The following is a 20,391-nucleotide window of genomic DNA, read 5'->3' on the forward strand; positions in this document are numbered from 1 at the left end:
GTTGGACATGGCTTTATACATCAGGCACAGATCGCCTCTGAGTAGGCGGTAAGCAACTGAGTAGAGCTGGAGTTTCTTTAGCTGAACTGCATAGGGCAACTGTTTGAGTTCCTTGATCCTCTTGGTGAGGTACTTTTGGGGTCTTTCCAGTTGCTGCAGGTGTCGGGTAAGGTACATCCCAAATGGGGCATTGTATTCAATTATGGGCCTGATGAGTGATGAGTAGAGGGGCACAATGACCTCTCTTGATCTAGATGTGAACCCTTTTGCGATAAGGTGGGCTATATAGAAGGTCTTTCTGACCACTTTGGCAACGTGATTGTAAGGATAGATTACTATCTACTTGGGTCCCCAAGTCCCTAATTACTTCTTCCATACTTAATGGATTACCACCTATGTGGTAATTTGTGGGCACTTTGTTTTTCCCAAAGGGGATGACAGTGCATTTTTTGGCATTTAGCTTTAGGCCATGGCTCTGGCACCAGTTATCCGTCTCTGTGAGACCCTTTTGGAGGATGCTTGTATCAGCCGGAGAGTCGATTATGGCACCCAGTTTGCAGTCATCTGTGAACTTGATCAGCCATAGTCCTCCCGTGTTAGCCTGTACCTCAGAGAAATATATACCGAACAAGAGAAGTCCCAAGACTGAGCCTTGTGGGGCGCCACTTGTAACTGGTTTAGAGTCTGACATGGCACCTGCAATTCTGACCATGTGGGTTCTATCCTTGAGCCAGTTTGCAACCCATCTTGTGACATAGGGGTTGATATTTAAGCTGGTGAGCTTATTTATGATGCCCGAGAGGGGTATTGTGTTGAAGGCTTTTGCGAGGTCCAGGTAGGCTGTGTGGACTGCCTTCCCTTCATCTATGGCCTTGGTAACTGTTTCAAGGAAGTCTACCAGGTTCAAGAGGCAAGATCTGCCCTTAACAAGGCCGAATTGGGTAGGATCCAGTGTCTGGAGGTTCCCAATGTCTTTGTTTATGAGTTCCATGATGATACGCTCCATAGCTTTGCAGACCAGGCTAGTCAGGCTTATAGGGCGATAGTTTCCGGGGTCCATTGTGGCATCACCTTTGTGGAGAGGGACCACTGTTGCTATACACCATTCCTTGGGTGCATATCCTGTAGTAAGGCTGAGATTGAACAGTGACTTTATGTGAGGGTTAAGTTCTTCTTGGAGCTCATGTAAGACGCAGCCCAAGACATTGTCCGGTCCCATTGATGCTGTGTTTTTTGCTTTGGAGAGGGCAGCTCTCACCTGTGCATCTGTGATGTCAGGGAGGCTACACTCTGTTGGGATATACATTTGCTCTTTTTGGGGGGAAGGGGGGAGAAGTTTATTTATTTATTTATTATTTTTATTTTACATTTGTTAACCGGGATAGTCCAACTGGATATATGTCCATTTTCAGTGGAGGCCCGGGGAGAAAAGCTCCAACAAAAGCAACAAAAACATACAGAAATTCAAAAACAATGTACAAAAGTATAGGATTGCTTGAAGAACCGACAAAATACATTTTAGAACATGGAGTCAGAAGTTGACATTAATAATATTGTAATAGGAACCACAAGCTTACATCGTTAGTAAGTGAGAGTGAGATGTTTTAGTTAGAAGGAGAGAATGAAGACTAAATACATTGTGAAGAGTAAGGATTAGCCAGGCTTGGTACAGTAGCAGGACCTTTTGGACCCCAGGTGTAGTTTGAGCTTGGCTTTGAAGTGATTCAGGGAAGAAATTGAGGTAATCTCCGGGGGTAAAAGGTTCCAGGTTCTACCTAGGGAGTAGGACAGGAGAGAGTCACCGGCTAGGTTATTAGTTTTGTAAGTCTGGATGAGGACTTTGTTGGAAGAACGAAGTGGTCGTGGATTGTTGTGCAGGGTGACTAGGTGTTTGAGTGAAGGGGTGTTTTCAGGGGTGTATATGATTTTGTGGGCTATGATCAGTTGGTTGTATAGCACTAGACTAGGAAGTTCGAGCCAACCAAGCTGAGTTAGATTAATGCAGTGATGTGTTCTAAAAGGGAGCCCAGTGGCGAATCTGGCAATGTGATTGTAACAGGTAGTGAGTTTGTTTAGATTGGACTTATTGTTATTTAAAAGAAGAGGGGATGCATACAGGAGAGTAGAGAGAAGATGAGAACGAGCAATGGCTACTTTGGCTATGGGAGTTAGAAAGTTCTTTAATCTGTACAGTGAACCTAGTTTTTTATTGATGGTTTTGATCAGTTGGTTAACATGTAGATCAAACTTTAGGTGGATGTCAATAGTGACACCTAGAAGTTTAGTAGATGGGTCAGGAGAGATAATTGTGCCATCTTTGGATTTGATTGTGAAGTTTATGGGGAGGGACTTTTGTGTTGGTAGGAATATAAGCATTTTAGTCTTTTTGGGGTTTAGAATCAGGCGGTGGTTGGATAGCCAGTTTTCTATCGTGTTGAAGGTTGTTTGGGTACTTAGCTGCAACTCTGTAGGGGATGTAGCTGAGCAAATCAGTGTTGAGTTGTCTGCGTATTGGATGCAGTTAACTTTAGGAATGGCAGTGTGAAGATCATTGATGAAGATGGAGAATAACAGAGGACCTAGTATGGACCCTTGTGGAACACCCAGGTTGTTTGGTAATAGGGTGGAAAGTTTAGAGTGCCAGAGTACGGCTTGTTGTCTATCACTCAGGTAGGACTCAAACCATTGAAGTTATTTTAGATCTAGACAGAGTGATTTTAGGGAATGGATCAATAGTTGGTGATCCACCATATCAAAAGCTTTGGACAGGTCCAGGAATAGGGCTGAAGAAATATGGTTGTTATTACAATGAAAGTTAATGGTGTTAGAGAAGGCTAATAGGGCTGTAGTGGTGCTGTGGTGAGGTCTGAAGCCGTGTTGAGTGTTTGCCAGGAGATGGTTGTTTATTAAGTGGTGCATGAACTGTTTTTGGATACATTTTTTCATTATTTTGGCTAGGGGAGAGAGTATGGCTATTGGCCTATAATTGGATAGTTCAGTAGAGCCTCCCCCTTTATGGAGAGGGATGACATAAGATATTTTCCAGATATTGGGAATATTAGCTTCTATTAATGTGCGATTTATAAGTACTGAGATTGGACAGGCAATGGCGTCAGCAGATTTTTGTAGCTATTCAGCTGGAAGTTGGTCAGCTGCGAGTGTGGTAGGTTTTAGTTTTCTGAGTAAGGTATGGATAAATGATGTAGCAATTGGATGGAAGCTAAATTGTGGAAGATTTTTAGAGGTGGAGCTGTTTGGGCTGTAGGGGCTAGGGGGCATGTTGCTGGCTAGGGTGTGGATAGTCTCAGTGAAGAAGCGATTAAAACTATCTGCAACTACTTCTAGTGGTTTATCGGTGAGGGCCTCAGGTACAGGGGTAGTCTTTTTGCCAGGGTGTATTAGATTGTTTAGTCCAGCCCAGAACTTTTGAGGGTTATTTTGGTTAGAGGATTGTAGATTACTGTAGTGTTGTTTTTTGTCAAGTAGTATAAGTTTTTTAGTTTCATTCCTAAGTTGCCTGTAATCAATTTGATCCTGAGGGAGTTTAGTAGTTTGCCATAAAGCCCAAGCTTTGTCTCTGAGCTTAATTTTAAGCCTGGTCTCTTTTGAGAGCCACAGTGCAGTTTTTGGCTTGGTTTTTTTAGAGCGGATGGGTGCATGAAAGTCAAGAATCTCAAGGAATTTTTACATGATTGTAAAACAGGAGTTTGCACTGAACTTCTGCCAGGATGTTGGCAATGTCTGTGGGTTCAGTGTATTTTTTTGTCATTTTGCACTAACTCAGATCATATCTGGGAGTTGCCAGCCAGGTTCCTGACATAACTAAAGAAGGCCTTGTGATTATCTTTAGTGTCTTGTGCAATTTTTCTTTCGAAGCTGGCCTTAGATGATTTTATGAGGGATCGTAGTTTCTTGCTAGTACTGATCAGAGATGCCTTCCCTTTTTGGGATTTTGCTCTATCATGTAATAGCTTCCTCCTTCTGTTGTATAGCTTATTTATGGCCAGGGTCCACCAGACAGGTCTCCTGCCTTTGGAGGAGTGAGTCTTGGTTTTATTTGGGATAGCACGATCCATGCATTCCTGTAGGTGTCCATAAAATGCGTTTGTAAAGGATTCTGCGGTTTGGGCCATATTTTTCACTGGCCCGGGGGCTTTGAAGGATTCCACCTCAGTTTTTAGAAGTGTGAAGTTTGCTTTTGAGAAGTTCTTCACCGTGGTTTCCTTGGCTGGGGGTGGGGACGGGATATGGATGTCCAGTGAGATTAATTTATGGTCTGACCTTACCAATGAGGGGTATACCTCTGATGTGGCACATAGAGTCCCCATGTTGGTGATGACCAGGTCCAATATGTTTTCCCCTCTTGTGGGAGTGGTGACCAGTTGTTCCATAGCATTTGAGTTTATAAATTCTAGGAACCGTTGGGTGAGGGTGTTGGGGCTTGAGTAGTTTTCCCAGTCAATGTTTGGGTAGTTGAAGTCACCCAATATAATGGTGTTTGGAGAGACCTTCATATTCTCCAGTGTTCTCAGGAAAGCCGAGTGGGGTTCCTGAGTTTGGGAGGGTGGTCTGTAGCAGCCTACAAACTGAAAGGCAGTTTTGCTCACTGTTAGTTGCACATGGATGGTCTCCAATGCTTCGTTCAGTGCCACTAACCTGGAAGTGTGGGTATCTTTGATGAATATGGATACTCCCCCTCCTTTTATGGTTTGGTCTGAGTTTTGGGGCCGAAAAGCATGGTATGAGGTATAACCTGGTAGTGTTGGGGTGCTCTCGGGAGCCTTGAACCATGTTTCTGTTACTGCACAGATATCGGTATTCTCCATACAGAGGAGAGCCTTGAGTGCATGCATCTTGAGGTTTAGACTTCTGGCGTTGAGCAGCATTACCTTTAGTTTTTTTTTTCCTTGTGTTGTCTATGGAGGTGGGTTTGTCTTTTGAGCCTTGCCTAAAAAAGGCACTATGGGGGTGGCAAGAGCCTTAGCCAGTATTCGAAAGCCCAGGGGTGACAGGTGCAAGCCGTCCCTAGCGAAGCAACGTGGCTTGTCCAGCATGTCATCCTAGGCTGACAGACACTGGATCCCCTTTAAATGACACCAATACTTTAGACAATTGTTAAAATTGATAATTTTGTCTTTATACTGTGACATCATTCTTGGTGAGGGCAAGATGCTACACAAGGTCAGGGTCATACCGGCCTGGGCTACATGATCAGAGAGCTCCTCTATGTCTCTTTTCATGTAGTCCAGGGAGGTACATCTCAGGTCATTCACACCAGCATGGACAATGACGGAGTCATATTTGTACTTGCTTTGGAGTGACCTGAGTGCTTGCGTTATGTGGTGGATCCTGGCACCCGACAGGCAGCTTACAGTGACCTTCTTCTTGTTCAGTCTGGTGAGTGGGACGTCAGTGTGTCTGATAACAGAGTCACCTATTACAAGTGTATTAGGTGTGTTGTTTAGCCTTAAGGGCTGTGACTGTGTGGCACACTGACTTTGTGAACTATGTGATACGTGGGTATTGTTGTGGGGTAGGGGTTGCCTGGATGTCTGCTTTGGAGGTCTCTGCTCCTTAGGCAGATTTTTATTTAGAGCCTCCGAGTATGTTTTTGTGTGTTTATGTGTTTGGTTTGCTGATGCAATAGTTCTATATGAGACTGGATTTGTGGTGTGTGTGGTTCCCTTCTCCTCCTGACTGACTGTGCCAGTACTGGGTTGAGAGAGCTCAGCCTCCAGTTTGGCTATATAGTTGCATCTCTCACATATATTTGAGCTTGTAGGGAGGAGGAGAGAGTGGTCTGTGTACATAAGGCAGTTGTAACATTGCCTCAAGATTCCCAGATTCACCAGCTGGACTGGAGAGTAAACCCGAAACTGACTTTTGGACATGCCAGAATAGTATAAGTAACTACTTTTTGACTGATCAGAAAGGACCAATAGGGAGCCAAGTACTTAAAAGGAGTATAAGAGGGTGTAGTGTTTTAGTTTATTAGTGTTTACTTATAAGATTACTTTAGAATGAAAATAGAGTGCTTACTTTGAGATTTAGATCAGTTCTAAGGGAAAAAGTGAAGAGCAGACTTTGTGGAGCCAGGAATAGTCTAAACCTGTTCAAGCGGCGCTGCCCGATGCTGCGCTATGTGCAAAACCGAGCAAATGCGGGTTTTAAAGCAGGGAAACTGAAAGAGATAGGAATTGATCCAAAACGGCCAATAAGCTATTAGTTTCAGGGCTGAGACCACTTCTCCAGGGGCAGATAGGCTGCTCAAAGCTCCCCACTCTCACTGGTGAACAGAGAAGCTTCCTCCTATCCAAGTAAGGATATGGGCAACACAGGAAACTATACGGGAAAAGAGAATATTTTTTTGTTTTTTTTCAGAGAACAGCAGAAAAATGTATTTATTTTTTATTTATTTTTTTATTTTACATTTGTTGACCAGGCTAGCCTAGCTGGATGCATGTCCATTTTCAGTAGAGTCCCAGGGTGAAAAGCTCCAAAAAACACACAGAAAACACTGTAAATGCTATAAACAGGCTAGCGCACTTTAGTGTGTAGCCTACAACAGTTATACAATACAAAAATGACTTAAAATGATATAAAACAAGTGCAAAACTGTAAAAAGCAGAAAGGCAATGCAATTAAAACTTTTTAAAGCACAGAGCAGTTAGAAACTTGCTTTTTAGGCGGGAAAAGGCAGTTTGGCCTCAAGGTGAAGGACACATTATCCAGATATGAGAGGGATAAAAAGACCCTATCTGCCATGGGCGTACATTTTTCAACCCCTCACAGATCCTTTTCTAGGGATAAGTGATTTGTTGGAAGATGTGGTTCAAGAAATCCCAGGGTCCTTTCCAGGACACATGTGGATGCAGTTCCCTCAGAGATAAAGGAGGGAACTGCAATGGTTAATGCTGCCCCTGCAGAAGATGTGGCCACAAAACCATGGGTGCAGAGATTCTTTCTTTTACAGACCTTACCAAGCACTCCTGAAAAGGAGGCCTGATTGTCCACCTCTGGAGGCAACCAGGGGTCGATTATCCCTGCACCAGAGACACTGGCTGGACATAAAAAATACTTGGGTGCAGAGGAGTATTTCCAGAGGTTATATAATACCCTTTTCCCTTCCACCTCCAAAATCAAACAAAATCCCTGATGTTTCAACCAGTCAGAGGGAACAAGCAGCAATTCAAATACAAAAGCTGCTAGAAAAAGAGTCATCCAAGAGGTCCTGCAGACTGCATAGAATCCAAAACTTACTCAAGGTTCTTTTTAGTGCCAAAGAAAACAGGGAACTGGAGATCTGTTTTGGATCTCAGCAACTTAAATAAGTTAGGTCAAAGCACCAAGTTTTGGATAGTCACAGTTCAGTCCATTCTCCCTTTCCTGGGCAAGGATAATTGGATGTGCTCAATAGACCTTCAGGATATGTACTATCACATAAACATGAACAGACGATCCAGAAGGTACTTAAGCTTCCGACTGGGAACCAGTCATTAGCAGTTCAGAGTTCTGCCCTTTGGCCTCACCACAGCCCCCCAGGGTTTTCAACAAATGTATGGTAGTAGTAGAATTAAGACTGCAAGGATTCTAGGTGCTTCCATATCTAGATGACTGGCTTATTACCTCCCCAACCAGGCATCAGTTAATAAGGGCAAGAGATCATGTTTTCCAGACAAGTTCTCATCTGGGGATAACCATAAACTACGACAAGTCTCCACTGGAACCAACTCAGGATTTGGAATTCATAGGAGCACTTTTCAACGCAGATTCAGTGATAGCTTCCCTGCCTCCCACAAAGGTGCAAACTGTAAGATCACAGCTCAGAAAAATAATCTGCAGTACCAAGATTTCATCCCGCTTGGTCCTTCAAGCTCTGGCATCAATGTCAGCGACAATAATACTAGTACCTTTAGCCAGATTTTGCATGAGGATTCCACAGTGGATGCTAGCAACACAGTGATCGATACTTTATCAACCCATGTTAACTCTGAGTCAAATCACTCACATATGCAAGGGAGATCTCAGGTGGTGGATTCAATCAGATCAGGTTCTACAAGGCCATCCATTCATTTCCCCTCAGCCCAAGGCCATAGTGACCACGAACAATTCCCAGTTGGGGTGGGGGGGGGGCATTTTCTGGAGAAAACACTACAAGGCACTTGGTCTCTCAAAGAGAACAACTTGCATATCAATGTCCTAGAGATAAGAGCAGTGTTTTTAGCACTGCAAGCCCTTTAGAATGCTCTTTCTTCAGGGACAATTGCAATTCAAACAGACAATATGTCAATAGTTTGGTACATCAACAAACAAGGAGGGACCAGATCTTACCCATTACGTCAAGAAGCAGTCAGAGTGTGGCAATGGGTGATCTCATTCAACTGCTTTCTCATAGCAATGCACATTCTGGGGAAGCCCAATGTGATAGCAGACAAGTTGAGCAGTTGTGTTCTTCTACCTCACGAGTGGTCTCTCAACAAGAACGTGACGGAAATGATTTTTCACCAGTAGTGCCAGCCTTGCTGCGACCTTTTTGCTTCTCCCCTAAACAATAAATACAGCAGCTACTTTGCCTTAATCACCAAGGGATGCTGTACTTCACGGTTGGCTCCCCAGTCTACTATGTGGATTTACTTTATATTAGTGAACGATCAGATAATCGAACACTGTTAGGTCGAACAACAAATGTCGAACCGGCAAAATAGCGAACGGCCGGAACAGCAAACTTTTTCCCAGGGAAAGAAATGGCTGGGCCGGCCAGCTGGGTTGTGCCATTTCCTTCACTGTAGTGCAATCTCAGATTTGGTATATTTAAGTGTGTGTGTGTGGGGGGGCTCAGCCCCCCACTTCATTTAGTGTTTTTTTTTTTTTTTGGGAACAGCGATTTTTTCCCTGGGGAAAAAAAAATCACTGTTCTGGTTGTTCGATGTTTTGCCTTTTCTCACTTTAGGGGTCGATATAACAACGTTCGATCATCTGATCATTCGTTGTTATAATATAGACCTACTATACGTCTATCCACGAAGCCCACTAATCCCGAAATTTCTACAGAAAACTGCCATGTTGAAGAACAAAGTCATCCTCATTGCACCTTTCTCGCCTCGATAGATTTGGTTCCCCTTTGTTTAACCTCACTTACTTCACCAACTTTGGATTCTGGATCCAGTTCCAGGCCTCCAGTCTCACCCGACAGGCATGATCCATCCAGACATCAAACCTTAGGCAGACGGCTAAGTGTGACCTGAAATATCTTACTCGGAAAATGTTTTTCCTAGTAGCCATTACATCTGTTAGACGAATTTCAGAAATTCAAGTGACGACATACATATGCAGCAGCTACTTAGGCTACTCCTCATACCTTTGTTACTCATTACAAATTGGATCTGGTCTGCAGAGGTAGAGCATCTTTTGGTTTAGCTGTACCCAGGCTCCTGCCTTGAATCCACCCAAGATTTTAGGTAGCTGGGGACTCTGTCCCTTCAGTTAAAGATAGAATAAAATTGACATAATCAGATAAAGAAGTTATGTACTTGCCATAATGTTCCATCTGTGTAGTCCATTTTCATTCTTCCTCAACTCCTCACCTACCAACCTCCATCATTTGCAACTTCTGGAAGAATGAGTCTTTTGGAGACATCACTGTCCTTTGTATTGAGCACCAGATAGTCTTTTTATGTATTGACTGCAAGCAATTTTTCACCTCCTTTATCTATGCGTAGTAAATATTTCCTTTCTGGCAAAAATCTGCAAACAAGATTTGAGGTAACTTAGGGTTGGTGCATTATGGGTAAAGGAGAAGCTTGAGAGTTTTTGGTTGCCACGAGCTTTAGGCAATGGCCGAGTTGGATCCGAGGGGTTGGCTCCGACCCCATCAGTTGAGAAAGAATGAAAATGGACAACACAGATGGAAAATTATGGTAAGTACATAACTTCCCTTTTTTGCTCAATCCTTCCCTGGGATATTACTTTGCTGCTTCAGGCCTTAACCAGTTCACCAAATGAACAAGCAGCATCAGCAGATCTGAAGTTTCTGACTTGGAAAATTATTTTCCTGGTAGCTCTAAATTCTGCTAAGAGAATTTCAGAAATTCAAGCCTTAACTTGCAAGCCTACCTACTTAAATTTTCACAAGGATAGGGTGTCACTTCAGACTAATCCATATTTTCTTCCCAAAGTGGCCTCAGAAGCATTGCTTAATCAGATGATTAACATAACATGTTTCTTTCTGAACTTTTATAACAAAGATGAATATATCTTACACCCAATGGATGTTACACCGTACCAAAGGGTTCAGAAAAACAGATCACCATTTTTCTCTCTTTATCAAAGACCAAGTTAGGTCAAGGTGGTTCTTAAGTCACCCTGTCCAGGTGGCTCTCTGATTGCACTACCCTTGTCTGTAAAGAAAATGGATTGGCTGTACCACACAAACCGAAGGCCCATTCAGGTAGATCAGTGAAGCATCCACTGCTTATTTTGCTAGAGTTCCCATAAATGAGATTTGTGCTGCAGCTGCTAGGTCTGCTGTTCATACCTTTGTTTTTTACTGTGAGCTGGACATGCATTGTAGATCCTGTGCATCCTTTGGCTCCACTGTTCTTTGGAATATCCTTCCATGAGTCTACCCTAGAGTCCTAGTAGCTGGGGAATCTGCCCAATTTGTAAATCGGATGGAAGAGACAACATCATTTATGGAAGCTAAATACTTACATAATGCTAGATCTTTGTTGCCTTCTTCCATCTGTCTCAACATCCCTCCCGCTGTCCCCCTTAACATAACTGTCACCCTTTGGCTTTTGACTGATTGATTGGACCTGTCCATGGCCTTGTTATATATTCAAACTTGAGCTGATTTCTCACCCTTCTTCAAGATTGGTAGGCTATTCATAATTTTATGTGTCTGTAAGATAAAGTCTTGGGCACAAGCAGGCAAACTCGATCTGAGGTATTGCAGGGATAGGAGGGAATTATGGTTAAGGAAGCAGCCTGAGCCCTGGATCTGGGTGCTAGAAAAAGACACCTAGGTATGATCTAGTCAGATCCAATAACCCATACATTAAGCTAGATGGATGTAGATAACATGGATCTAACATTATGGTAAGTACATAACTTTCATTTATAGCTCATTGCAGGCTACAGGGTATCCACATTTTTTTTTTATATTTAGACAATGTGCTTATCTTTGCAGGGCCTTTTCCAATGTGAATTTGTCACTTGGGAGAGACATCTCTTATGCATGCTGGGATTCTAAGAGAACATTCAAAAGTCTTTTTTACTCTATCACACAGGATTGTGTTCCTGGGGTATCTGCTAGACACCTCAGTACAAAAAGCTTTTCTTCCACAGGAAAAATAGATCTATATTTAGAGCTATTCCAGAGGTTTTACACTCAGACTTCTGTCACTGCAAGGGAATACCTCAGGATTCTGGGTCTCATGGTATATATGATTCTAATTATATCTCTGGCAAGACTCCACATGAGAAAGATGTAATGGTATCTGAATTTCCTTTGGTCCCAGCACCAACACCCATTAATATTTTTAGATTGCAGGTCTGGTATTTGTGAGAAGAGAAATCACTTGTTGGAGACAGCAGTTATCTCTGAATCCAGGTCTTCCCTCTTGCTCCAAAGCATTCAGTCACCACAGACACATTAGACTTTGCTTGGAGAAAAGTGTCAGTGGGGATAAAAGTACAAGGTATCTGGGACATCAAAGACAGACACAAGTACATAAATTGAAAAGAGATACTTATTCTTATTAAGGCACTCAACTCTCTGAATCACCTTTGGTCTCCAGGACCATTTCAAGTTGTTATGGACAATACCACAGTTATATGGTTTATAAATAAAGGAAGAACCAGGTCTTATTCCATCTGCACTATACAGACTAACCATATTAGCATGGGATATAGCTTTACAGCACAATCTCACTGTACAGGCATCCTACATTCTGTCAGAAGAAAATTGTGTGATAGGCAAGCTGAGCAGGACAAGAACAGACCTACATGTATGGAGGCTAGATCGGGGTTTTTCCATGATTTGATCCATCTGTGGGGAGCTCCTCAAGTAGACTGTTTGCATCCTCCCTGAACAATCAGCTGGCAAGATTCTTTTCCAGGACTCCATGCAAGAAGGCTTGGCACCCAAACCTGCCTTTTTAGTCAGCACAGCTAGAGATGAATAACAGTTTGAGTGCATGGAAGGTGCCCGTAAACTTTGTTTACTAGCCGGCTGAAATTTCTTATGCAGGATATAACTCGTATAGCTTTGGCTAATGCACCAGTGATCATTCATACATCTACTGTTATGGTGAGTTTACTTGCATAACTGTGCTTTCATTATTTCCTGTTTTTATCCCTCTCAAATCTGGAAGCAACCTCTGCAAGAGAGAGTCTTAGAGCCCTGGGGCACATGGCATTAACAATACAGATAACCCATTTGCCAGACTCCCTTTTCAATTTCTCCAAGTTTTTTTGATTTCTAACACAATGATGGGCATGGACCCCATTCCTGTCAAAGTATGATTTAAGTTCATGAAATTAGTATTGTTTCAATGTTTTATGTTAGCCAGAAGTGCTCTTTGCAGCACCCACAACATTCCCAGTACTGCCTCCTGCAATTCATACAGAGTTACATGCATCTGTAACGTATCTAAGTGCAATTGTACATTCATTTTTATAAGACCCATTGCTCCTAATGCTATTGGAACCATCTGAGTATCCTTCTTCCACATTGCACTCATTTCTGCCTGTAAATCCTGGTATTTTATGATTTTGTGTTTCTCTGTGCCACCACTAGTTGTAGCAGTTTTAATGATCAATACTAGTTTTGTCTTCTTTTCATGGACTACTATATCTGGTTTACTCGCATCTGTTGTTTGAACTGCTGCTAATGAGTGACCCCATCTGATATAACCTTCATTGTTTCTATAATGCTTCGTGGCTCACGTTTCCAGTGCTTCTCAGAAACTTCAATATTATACTGTTTGCACAATCCCCAATGCAACAGTCTTGCCACATTATTATGCACTGTACAGTGCCATTAGTGTATCACACCCAGCAACAAGTTGTGCGACTGTTTCCAGTTCTGTTTTACAAAACCTGTATTTGCCTGTTTCTTCCATATGTTCAGTGGACTTTGTGAACCAACGTGTATGTGGTCCTGAGCCGCCAGTAATAACCTTTTATCATTTGGTTTAAATTCACCTGTCCTTAACTGTTCCTACATTCAGTCCAGATTGACATGAGGTTATTCCAAGAGTTTTCTGTATTCGCAACTGTATTTATGCATTTCCCACATTTCTTGCCTTCTCATCTGATCTTTCACCTTATATTCTTTCTTTAGTTTTTTGGGCACATTCAGTTGCTGCCTGATTTTTTTGTCTACTTCTGGTTTGATTTCCATTCCCACTTCACATCAATATGCTTCTTCTAAACTAAGCAGGGAAGTCATCTTAAACTTATTCTTCTTATGTTTTTAAACTTGCACTACATTTGGATCTTGTGAGGTCAGCAGGTATGTATGCAGTCCTACGACTGCAGATCTGTACATGTAATCACTTTTGAGGGGGCCCATACCTCCTTCAGAACAGGGAATATATAATCTTGGTATACACTGATTTTTATAAATCATATGATGAGCATGAAGCATTTTTCTTTTGGGGACAGTCATTCACTCCAAAACTGTAAATTAGGACAGGAAGAGCAAATTGATTTATAGACTGGACTTTGTTCCTAGATATCAGAGCTGCTTTCAGTAGTAATTTTAGTCTTTTAAAGTATTCCTTACTGTGGTGTATTCACATTTGTTCATGTTTTATTGTAGATCCTTCATCAGTTCCCAAATATTTATACACTCCCTCTTGCTCAAGTTCTTTTATATCACATTCCTGTCCCAGATTGATATTTTTTGGTGCTGCAGCTTTACAGCTTTGAAACTTGCTTTTACACATTTATCAAGACCAAACGACATTCTTATATCATCTGAGAAAGTTTTGACCACTTGTAGTTGGGCCTTCAGTTCCTCATCAAATGAATTATATAGTTTTAAATCATCCACAAAAAGATGATAAGTCTTTATACTTTGTAGTTTTCTGGGAGCCAAATTGTAGCCATGACATAATCTGTTAAGTAGACAGCTTAAGGGGTTAAGGCAAGACAAAGGAGCAGTGATGACAAAGTTACCCTGGAATAACCCCCTTTGAATTTTTATCCCTGGAATCATAATTTGTTCTTTATCATGACTTAATTGCAAAGTGGTTTGCCACTGTTTCATGGTTGCTGTAATGTAATTGATCAGTGTAGAGTGTAGCTTATACATTTATAAAGCACTCTTTTATCCATGAATGTGGGATACTGTCAAATGCTTTTTTTGCAGTCTATGACATACTTAGATTTTCCCCTTTTTACAGTTTTCCATTATGACTTTAACAACAAATGATACTTTGTTCCATATGACTTTCTTTTGTTACCCTTTTGTTCTATTGCCATGATCCAGTTTTGTTCTTAATGACTATAAACTCTATCATCAATTCCAGTATACACTTTATACATCATCGGAAGGCAAGTCTATAATTATTAGAATAATTGTATTATTATAGCATTAGGTGTATAATTTTTAGGATAGCTTGCAGGTTTGCTCTTAAGGAGTAGTATTGTTTTTCCTTTTTTAACCAGTTTAGTGTCAGTTCTGCATGTGTGAATATGAATAATTCTTAATCATCTGCTAAATATTCATGTAAAGATGTTAATACTTTTAGCCAGAAGTTAGGTACTGCATCTGGGCCTTTGGATTCCCATTTAGGAGCTTTTCTTAATTTTGTTTCAATTTCTGTGGCCAGTACTTCATCCCATTTCACATCTTGTATATTTGAACTACTTATTCTTTCTTTTTCTTTATTTACTTATTTGACATTTGTTGACCAGGATAGTCCGACTGGGTTGAACCCCTTTTTCAGTGGAGGCCCAGGGAGAAAAGCTCCACAGAAGAAATATATCAGATTTCATGTTACAATAATGTATAATACAATGAGATTAACTAAATATGAATTAACAATAAATAAGGCAAAAGAGACTTTTGTACATTATAGTAAAACAAATAGTTATAAAGGTGGCACACTCATGTAGGATAGTAGACAATGAACAACTAAGTATATCAGGCTGTTTCTAATTGTATTCTACTGGAGGTGTAGTTATTAGGAGTAGGTTAAGAGATAGTACAGCAGAGGTCCAGAAGGATGAAAAAGCAGGTTAGTTGTAAAAAGATAACATATAGTGAATGGAAGAAATTGGGACTAGGAAGGAGAGAGGAATAAAGAGGAAAAGTAATAGAGAAGTGAGGACAGGATTCAGGTAGGGTGGTTACAGTGACATATCCAGATGTGGTTTAGATATTGTTTGAGTGATTTCCTGAATTTGTAGACCTGGGACATGCTTCTGAGGGTCATGGGAAGCGTGTTCCATTGAATGGCAGGTGAGTAACTGAAGTGGTCTGGGAGGGCTATAAAGTGAGACTAGTGAGGAGATGCTAGGGCAAGATGAAGGGTTTATTGATGATGGAGTGGATGATGAGCAGTTGAGTAAATTTGAGTTGGTTTGGAAACTCTAGCCAACTGAGTGACTTGAGGATATGACAGTGGTGTGATTTGAATGGCAAATTAGCAGCAAAACTTGCAACTTTGTTATAGGTAGTTTCGAGTTTGGAGAGTAGAGAAGACTGAAGGTTTGAAAAGATTTGTGAGATGTAGAAAAGGTTGGGGAGAAGGTAAGCATGGGATAGTGAGATTCTGGAGTCAGGGGTGAGGAACCTTTTTTTCTGTATAGTAGGCCAACCTTTTGTTGTGTTTTCTTAATACAGTGATGAATGTGAAGGTCAAATTTCAGTTGGTCACCTATGATTACTCCAAGGAGCTTTGTATGGGTTGCAGGAGTGATATTGGTGGTGTTAAGTGAAGAGATGTTAAATGAGGATTTAAGGTGGTAGAGGGGTGTTTGGAGAAAGAGGAGTTTTGTCTTTTTGTGGTTAAGTATTAGTTGGTTATTAGTAAGCCATGTTTCTGATCTTTTGCTACTTCTATCGATTCAGCATCTTGGTTATGTTCCACAGGATCTTCATAGATTTTCTCCAAAATGTGTCTTCTTCTGTTTTTGGTGGTGGTTCAGTTTCTTTTGCCTTGTTTCCCAATTCTTTATAAAACTTTTTTGGACATCAAGAAGCTGCATGTTTTGTACTTTTCCTTTATAGTTATCTGCATATCTTCTAAATTATCTTTAGTTTATTATTTGCAGTAGTATACACTAGATCCCGATCTGTTCTGATACTGTGTAATGCTTTTATCACATCCATCTTTGAGTATTTTGTTGATCAATTCCCTCTTCTGTACTCTCTTAACAGTGACACTTCTTGTCTTTATTGCCTCATAGTTTTCTCTAGTCAGTACTTCCATGATGGCATTCAATTTCTCACCTTCCTTTCCTTTACTGCCCTGCGTTTTTGTGGTAAGGCTTTATCTGTTATTAATTTAGCTGAACAGTAATATATCCTATTGACTTCTGTTATGTTGCATGAATCTCAAGTTTCTTGATCTATATAATGTTTTTCATGAATTTGTTGATTTAATGAACACACATTTGCTTTTGGCAGTTGTTCTTGTGCAAGTATTTTTCCCTTTAATTTCTCAATTAATCTTTTTGTATATCTACTGTCCAGAAATATTGGGCTTCTTGTATAATCGTAACAATACATAATTTCTTTCTTATCCTCAGTAGTCTACTCTATTATCTTTATGGATGTTCTTTGGCCTGTCTGTTTTTGTGATTTTTGTGGACTACTACTACTACTACTTCTTCTACCACCTTCTATAACAGGGGGGGCATCCTCCCCCTGAACCTGGCCTGACCCTACTGTAGGAATGTTTCCATTTCTTGGGGATTCAACGCTGTCATTTTTTTCCAATCCTGGCACAATTGTGCCTACCATGGTTGGGCACTTTTTTTATCCTAGGACTTGTCCATCCAGCTCTCTTTTTTATTTTTTAACGTACTTCTGTCCATGATATGTATACATCAGTGCTGTCTTGGTGAGATTTTGTAAAAAAAAACAGGGTCCACCTCGTGAAGGTACTCACCAAGACTTGAGGAAGATCTCATTTCCAGCAATACTGCTGTCTGTTGTTTGCTGATTTTATCATCTCTCCAGACTCCATATGAGGAAAGTTTAATGATACCTAAAATCCATTTTAGCAATGCCACCCTCCCTTCCCAATCCCCCTCTTGTCTTTTATGAAGAAAGAAAGAAAAAGAAATCCATTGGTAGAAACATCAGATAACACTCAGTCCTGATGTTTCCTTTCTGGTCCTTTCTCTCATCCAGAAAGTCTCAAAAGATGCTTTAGACTTAGCTTGGGGAGCTGTTTCAATGAACATGAATGTCCAAAGGGTCTGCTCAAAGCAAGGCATATGAACACACAAGAAAGATAAAGGAAATGAAAGCTCTGATTTTTGATTTGCAGGATCTTCATCACATCTGGTCCCCAGAAATTTTCTAAGACCTAACAGGCCAGTTGTGGTATATCAACAAACAAGGGTGAACAAAGTCTTACCATTTCTCTAGGCTGGCCATTATAACTTGGGATTTTGTTATTTGCCACAGTCTCTTTCCCAAAACAATTTATATTCCATCAGAGATTAATTCAGTGGTAGATTACCAGAGCAGATCCAAAGCAGCCCCTCAAAGATGGATGTTGAGCAGAGAGGTCTTTCTTCATATTGTCCATCAGTGGGAAATTCCCTGGATAAATCTGTGCCTTTACTCTGACCAGACAGCTGAGGGTGTTCTTTTGCAGAGTTCCATGCAGGGAAGTGTGGAAAATGGACACCTTATCAATCTGCTTGGAAGGACAATTCCTTTATTGCTTTTGTCCTTTTCCACTCATTCCAAATGTTCTTATGAATATTCAATCAGGCAAATACCAAATGTTGATGGTGACTCCATTTGGCCCAGGGAACATTATTTCTCCTTTCCTTTTCATCTAGTCAAGTTCAGTCACCCCAAGTTATCAACAGGATGGACTTGCTCACACTACAAAAGGGATCTCTTATTCATCCAGATGTAAAAACTCTGAATTTGATTGTTTTGTGAAGAGGCTTTAATTCTTTCCAGTCACCTTTACTTGAGAATATGCTGCAGATAATAAAGGAGGTAAGGAAATCTGCTACAAGAAAATCTTGCATTACAAAATGGAGAAGATGTTCTTTCTTGTAACACAGTAGAGGACAGGACCCCTATCAGCTGGGTATACCTATTATCCTAGAATACGTGTGTTAGCTGCATAATGCAAGACAAGCATACACCTCTCTTAAGGGACATTTGTCAGCCATTTTACTCTGCTTGACTCTAGACCACCCTCTTTTCTTTCACATTGCAAGGGCAGATAATTCCTTAAATCTATCCTTAATTTCATACCTCCAAGAAAATCCATCCCTCCTCTTTTGGACCCGAATCAGTCTTTCCTCCTTTTGAACCAGCCTCCTTTTCATCTTTATACTTCTGCACCTAGTATATAGTTCAGTTAGTAATATGAACTTTTGCAAAAAGGGTATCATGGATATAAGCCCTTAAGCACACCCTATCCTTTATGGTTTTTCATAAGGATAGAGTAGCCTTTAAGACTAACCCATCTTTTATGCCTCAGGTGGTCACTGAAATGCCTTTGAATCAGTGTGTTCATCTTCTTGCATTTTTCCCAGTCCAGAGAATAATGAGGAAACAAATCTTCATTTCCTGGATGTCCTCAGATAATTAAGATTCTGTTTGGACGAGACAAAGTCCATCAAAAAATCTGAACAATTGTTTGTTTCCTTTGATGGAAAAATTATATCTCCCAGTTTCAAAGCAGACCATCCCCTTGTGGATTTCTCTTGCCTTTTCTTTTTGGTAATCCTTCAATGGAAAGTTTTTGCAAGGGCAGGTCAAGGCTCACTCTGCTACAGCTGTTGCCTCTTCTCAAGCTTATGTCAAGGGTTTGGACTCTAGATCCATTCTGAAAGCAGCAACATGGTCACAAGTTTTGAATTTTACTATACATTAAATGACTGATGCTTTCTGTAGAGCTAAAGCTGGTTTTGCCAGACCAATTCATCAAGTGATGGTGGACCCCAGTTCTATACCTTAAACCTCCTCAGAGTCAGTATAAAAGCTTCGAAAAGCTTCCCAGTTGTCGGCAATACTGCAACAATGATCTAATGGAAAACCTAGTACAGTTGTCTAAGAGCATATTAGAACAGTAGATTTTCAGATAGTATCACTTTTGTAGTATATGAATCCTGCCTTCTTCCCCCAATATTTTCATCTGAGGATGAGTCCTTACAAACCATTTCCCCTCTATATCTGTGACCCTTTTCTTAAGAGGATTTTCCTGGGGTAAAAAGCTTTAAAGATTTTTCATTGTCTTAATTCCATTATATACCAACACATAGTATTGTGTACAAGTCTTAGGTTGGATGTACAGTGCAAGAGGGAGGAGTTCATATTTTTGTAGACTTGCCAAATGTCCTTGGCAGGATATTTCACAATTTCTAGCAGTAGTGCAACAATGATCTGTTCAAACATCATCTGTTATGGTAAGTTCTTACACAACTGTACTTCCTTAGCAATGCAGACACACAATTCTACTCGATGGAACCTGCATACTATCATAGTCTTCCAGATTCTGTGTGTTATTGCGACCTTGCATAAGCATACTTTCCATCTCTTCTACTGTTTTGTTGTACAGCTCATGTTGTTGTGGCAAGTACCCAGACTCAGTGTGTTACGGCTAGTACCCGTACTCTCTGTATTATGGAGTGTCCCTGTATTCATTGTTATTGTGAGTCCACAGATTCAGTGTATTAAGGGGAGTTCCCAGATTTTGTGTGTTATGGCAAGTCCCTAGACTCAGTTTGCCATAATGAGTACCCAGATTCATTGTGTCATGGTGAGTTCCCAGATTCATTGTGTTATGGTGAGTACCTTGAATAACCATACTTTCCATATCTTCTACTGCTTTGTTTTACAGCTCATGTTGTTTGACATATGTTTTTATTTTCTACTTATCTTATTCCCCCTTGTATTTTTTTCTTCAACTGAATGCTGTTAATTTTGGCTTTTGTACAGGTTACTGAATGAGGCAACTGGTTCCCTTCTGGATGATGTCCAGCTGGTAAACACACTGCAGACATCAAAAGTTACAGCTACAGAAGTATCAGAACAACTGCAGATCAGTGAACAGACAGAGACCAAGATTGACATGGCTCGTGAGGTCAGTCTCATCAGTAAAAAAAGAAAATACAGGTCTTGAATGAGGAAACAGTTCTAACCTATTGCATACCACTTCTCTGTGTGACCATAAATTT

The 20,391-nt window shown here is 40.8% G+C and overlaps 1 protein-coding gene across 1 annotated transcript in view; it reads left to right on the plus strand.

Moving 5' to 3' along the window:
* DNAH2 (dynein axonemal heavy chain 2) overlaps nucleotides 1-20,391 on the plus strand; it is a 6,636,854-nt gene that overhangs the window by 5,770,941 nt on the left and 845,522 nt on the right. Inside the window, exon 73 of the mRNA XM_044077324.1 lies at nucleotides 20,153-20,297. Within this exon, the coding sequence (XP_043933259.1) occupies nucleotides 20,153-20,297 (145 nt within the window). The remainder of the gene's footprint in view (nucleotides 1-20,152; nucleotides 20,298-20,391) is intronic.

This window comes from Protopterus annectens, chromosome 7.part0 (genome assembly GCF_019279795.1).
Source record: "Protopterus annectens isolate FY-2018-M chromosome 7.part0, PAN1.0, whole genome shotgun sequence".
Lineage (NCBI taxonomy): Eukaryota > Metazoa > Chordata > Ceratodontiformes > Protopteridae > Protopterus > Protopterus annectens.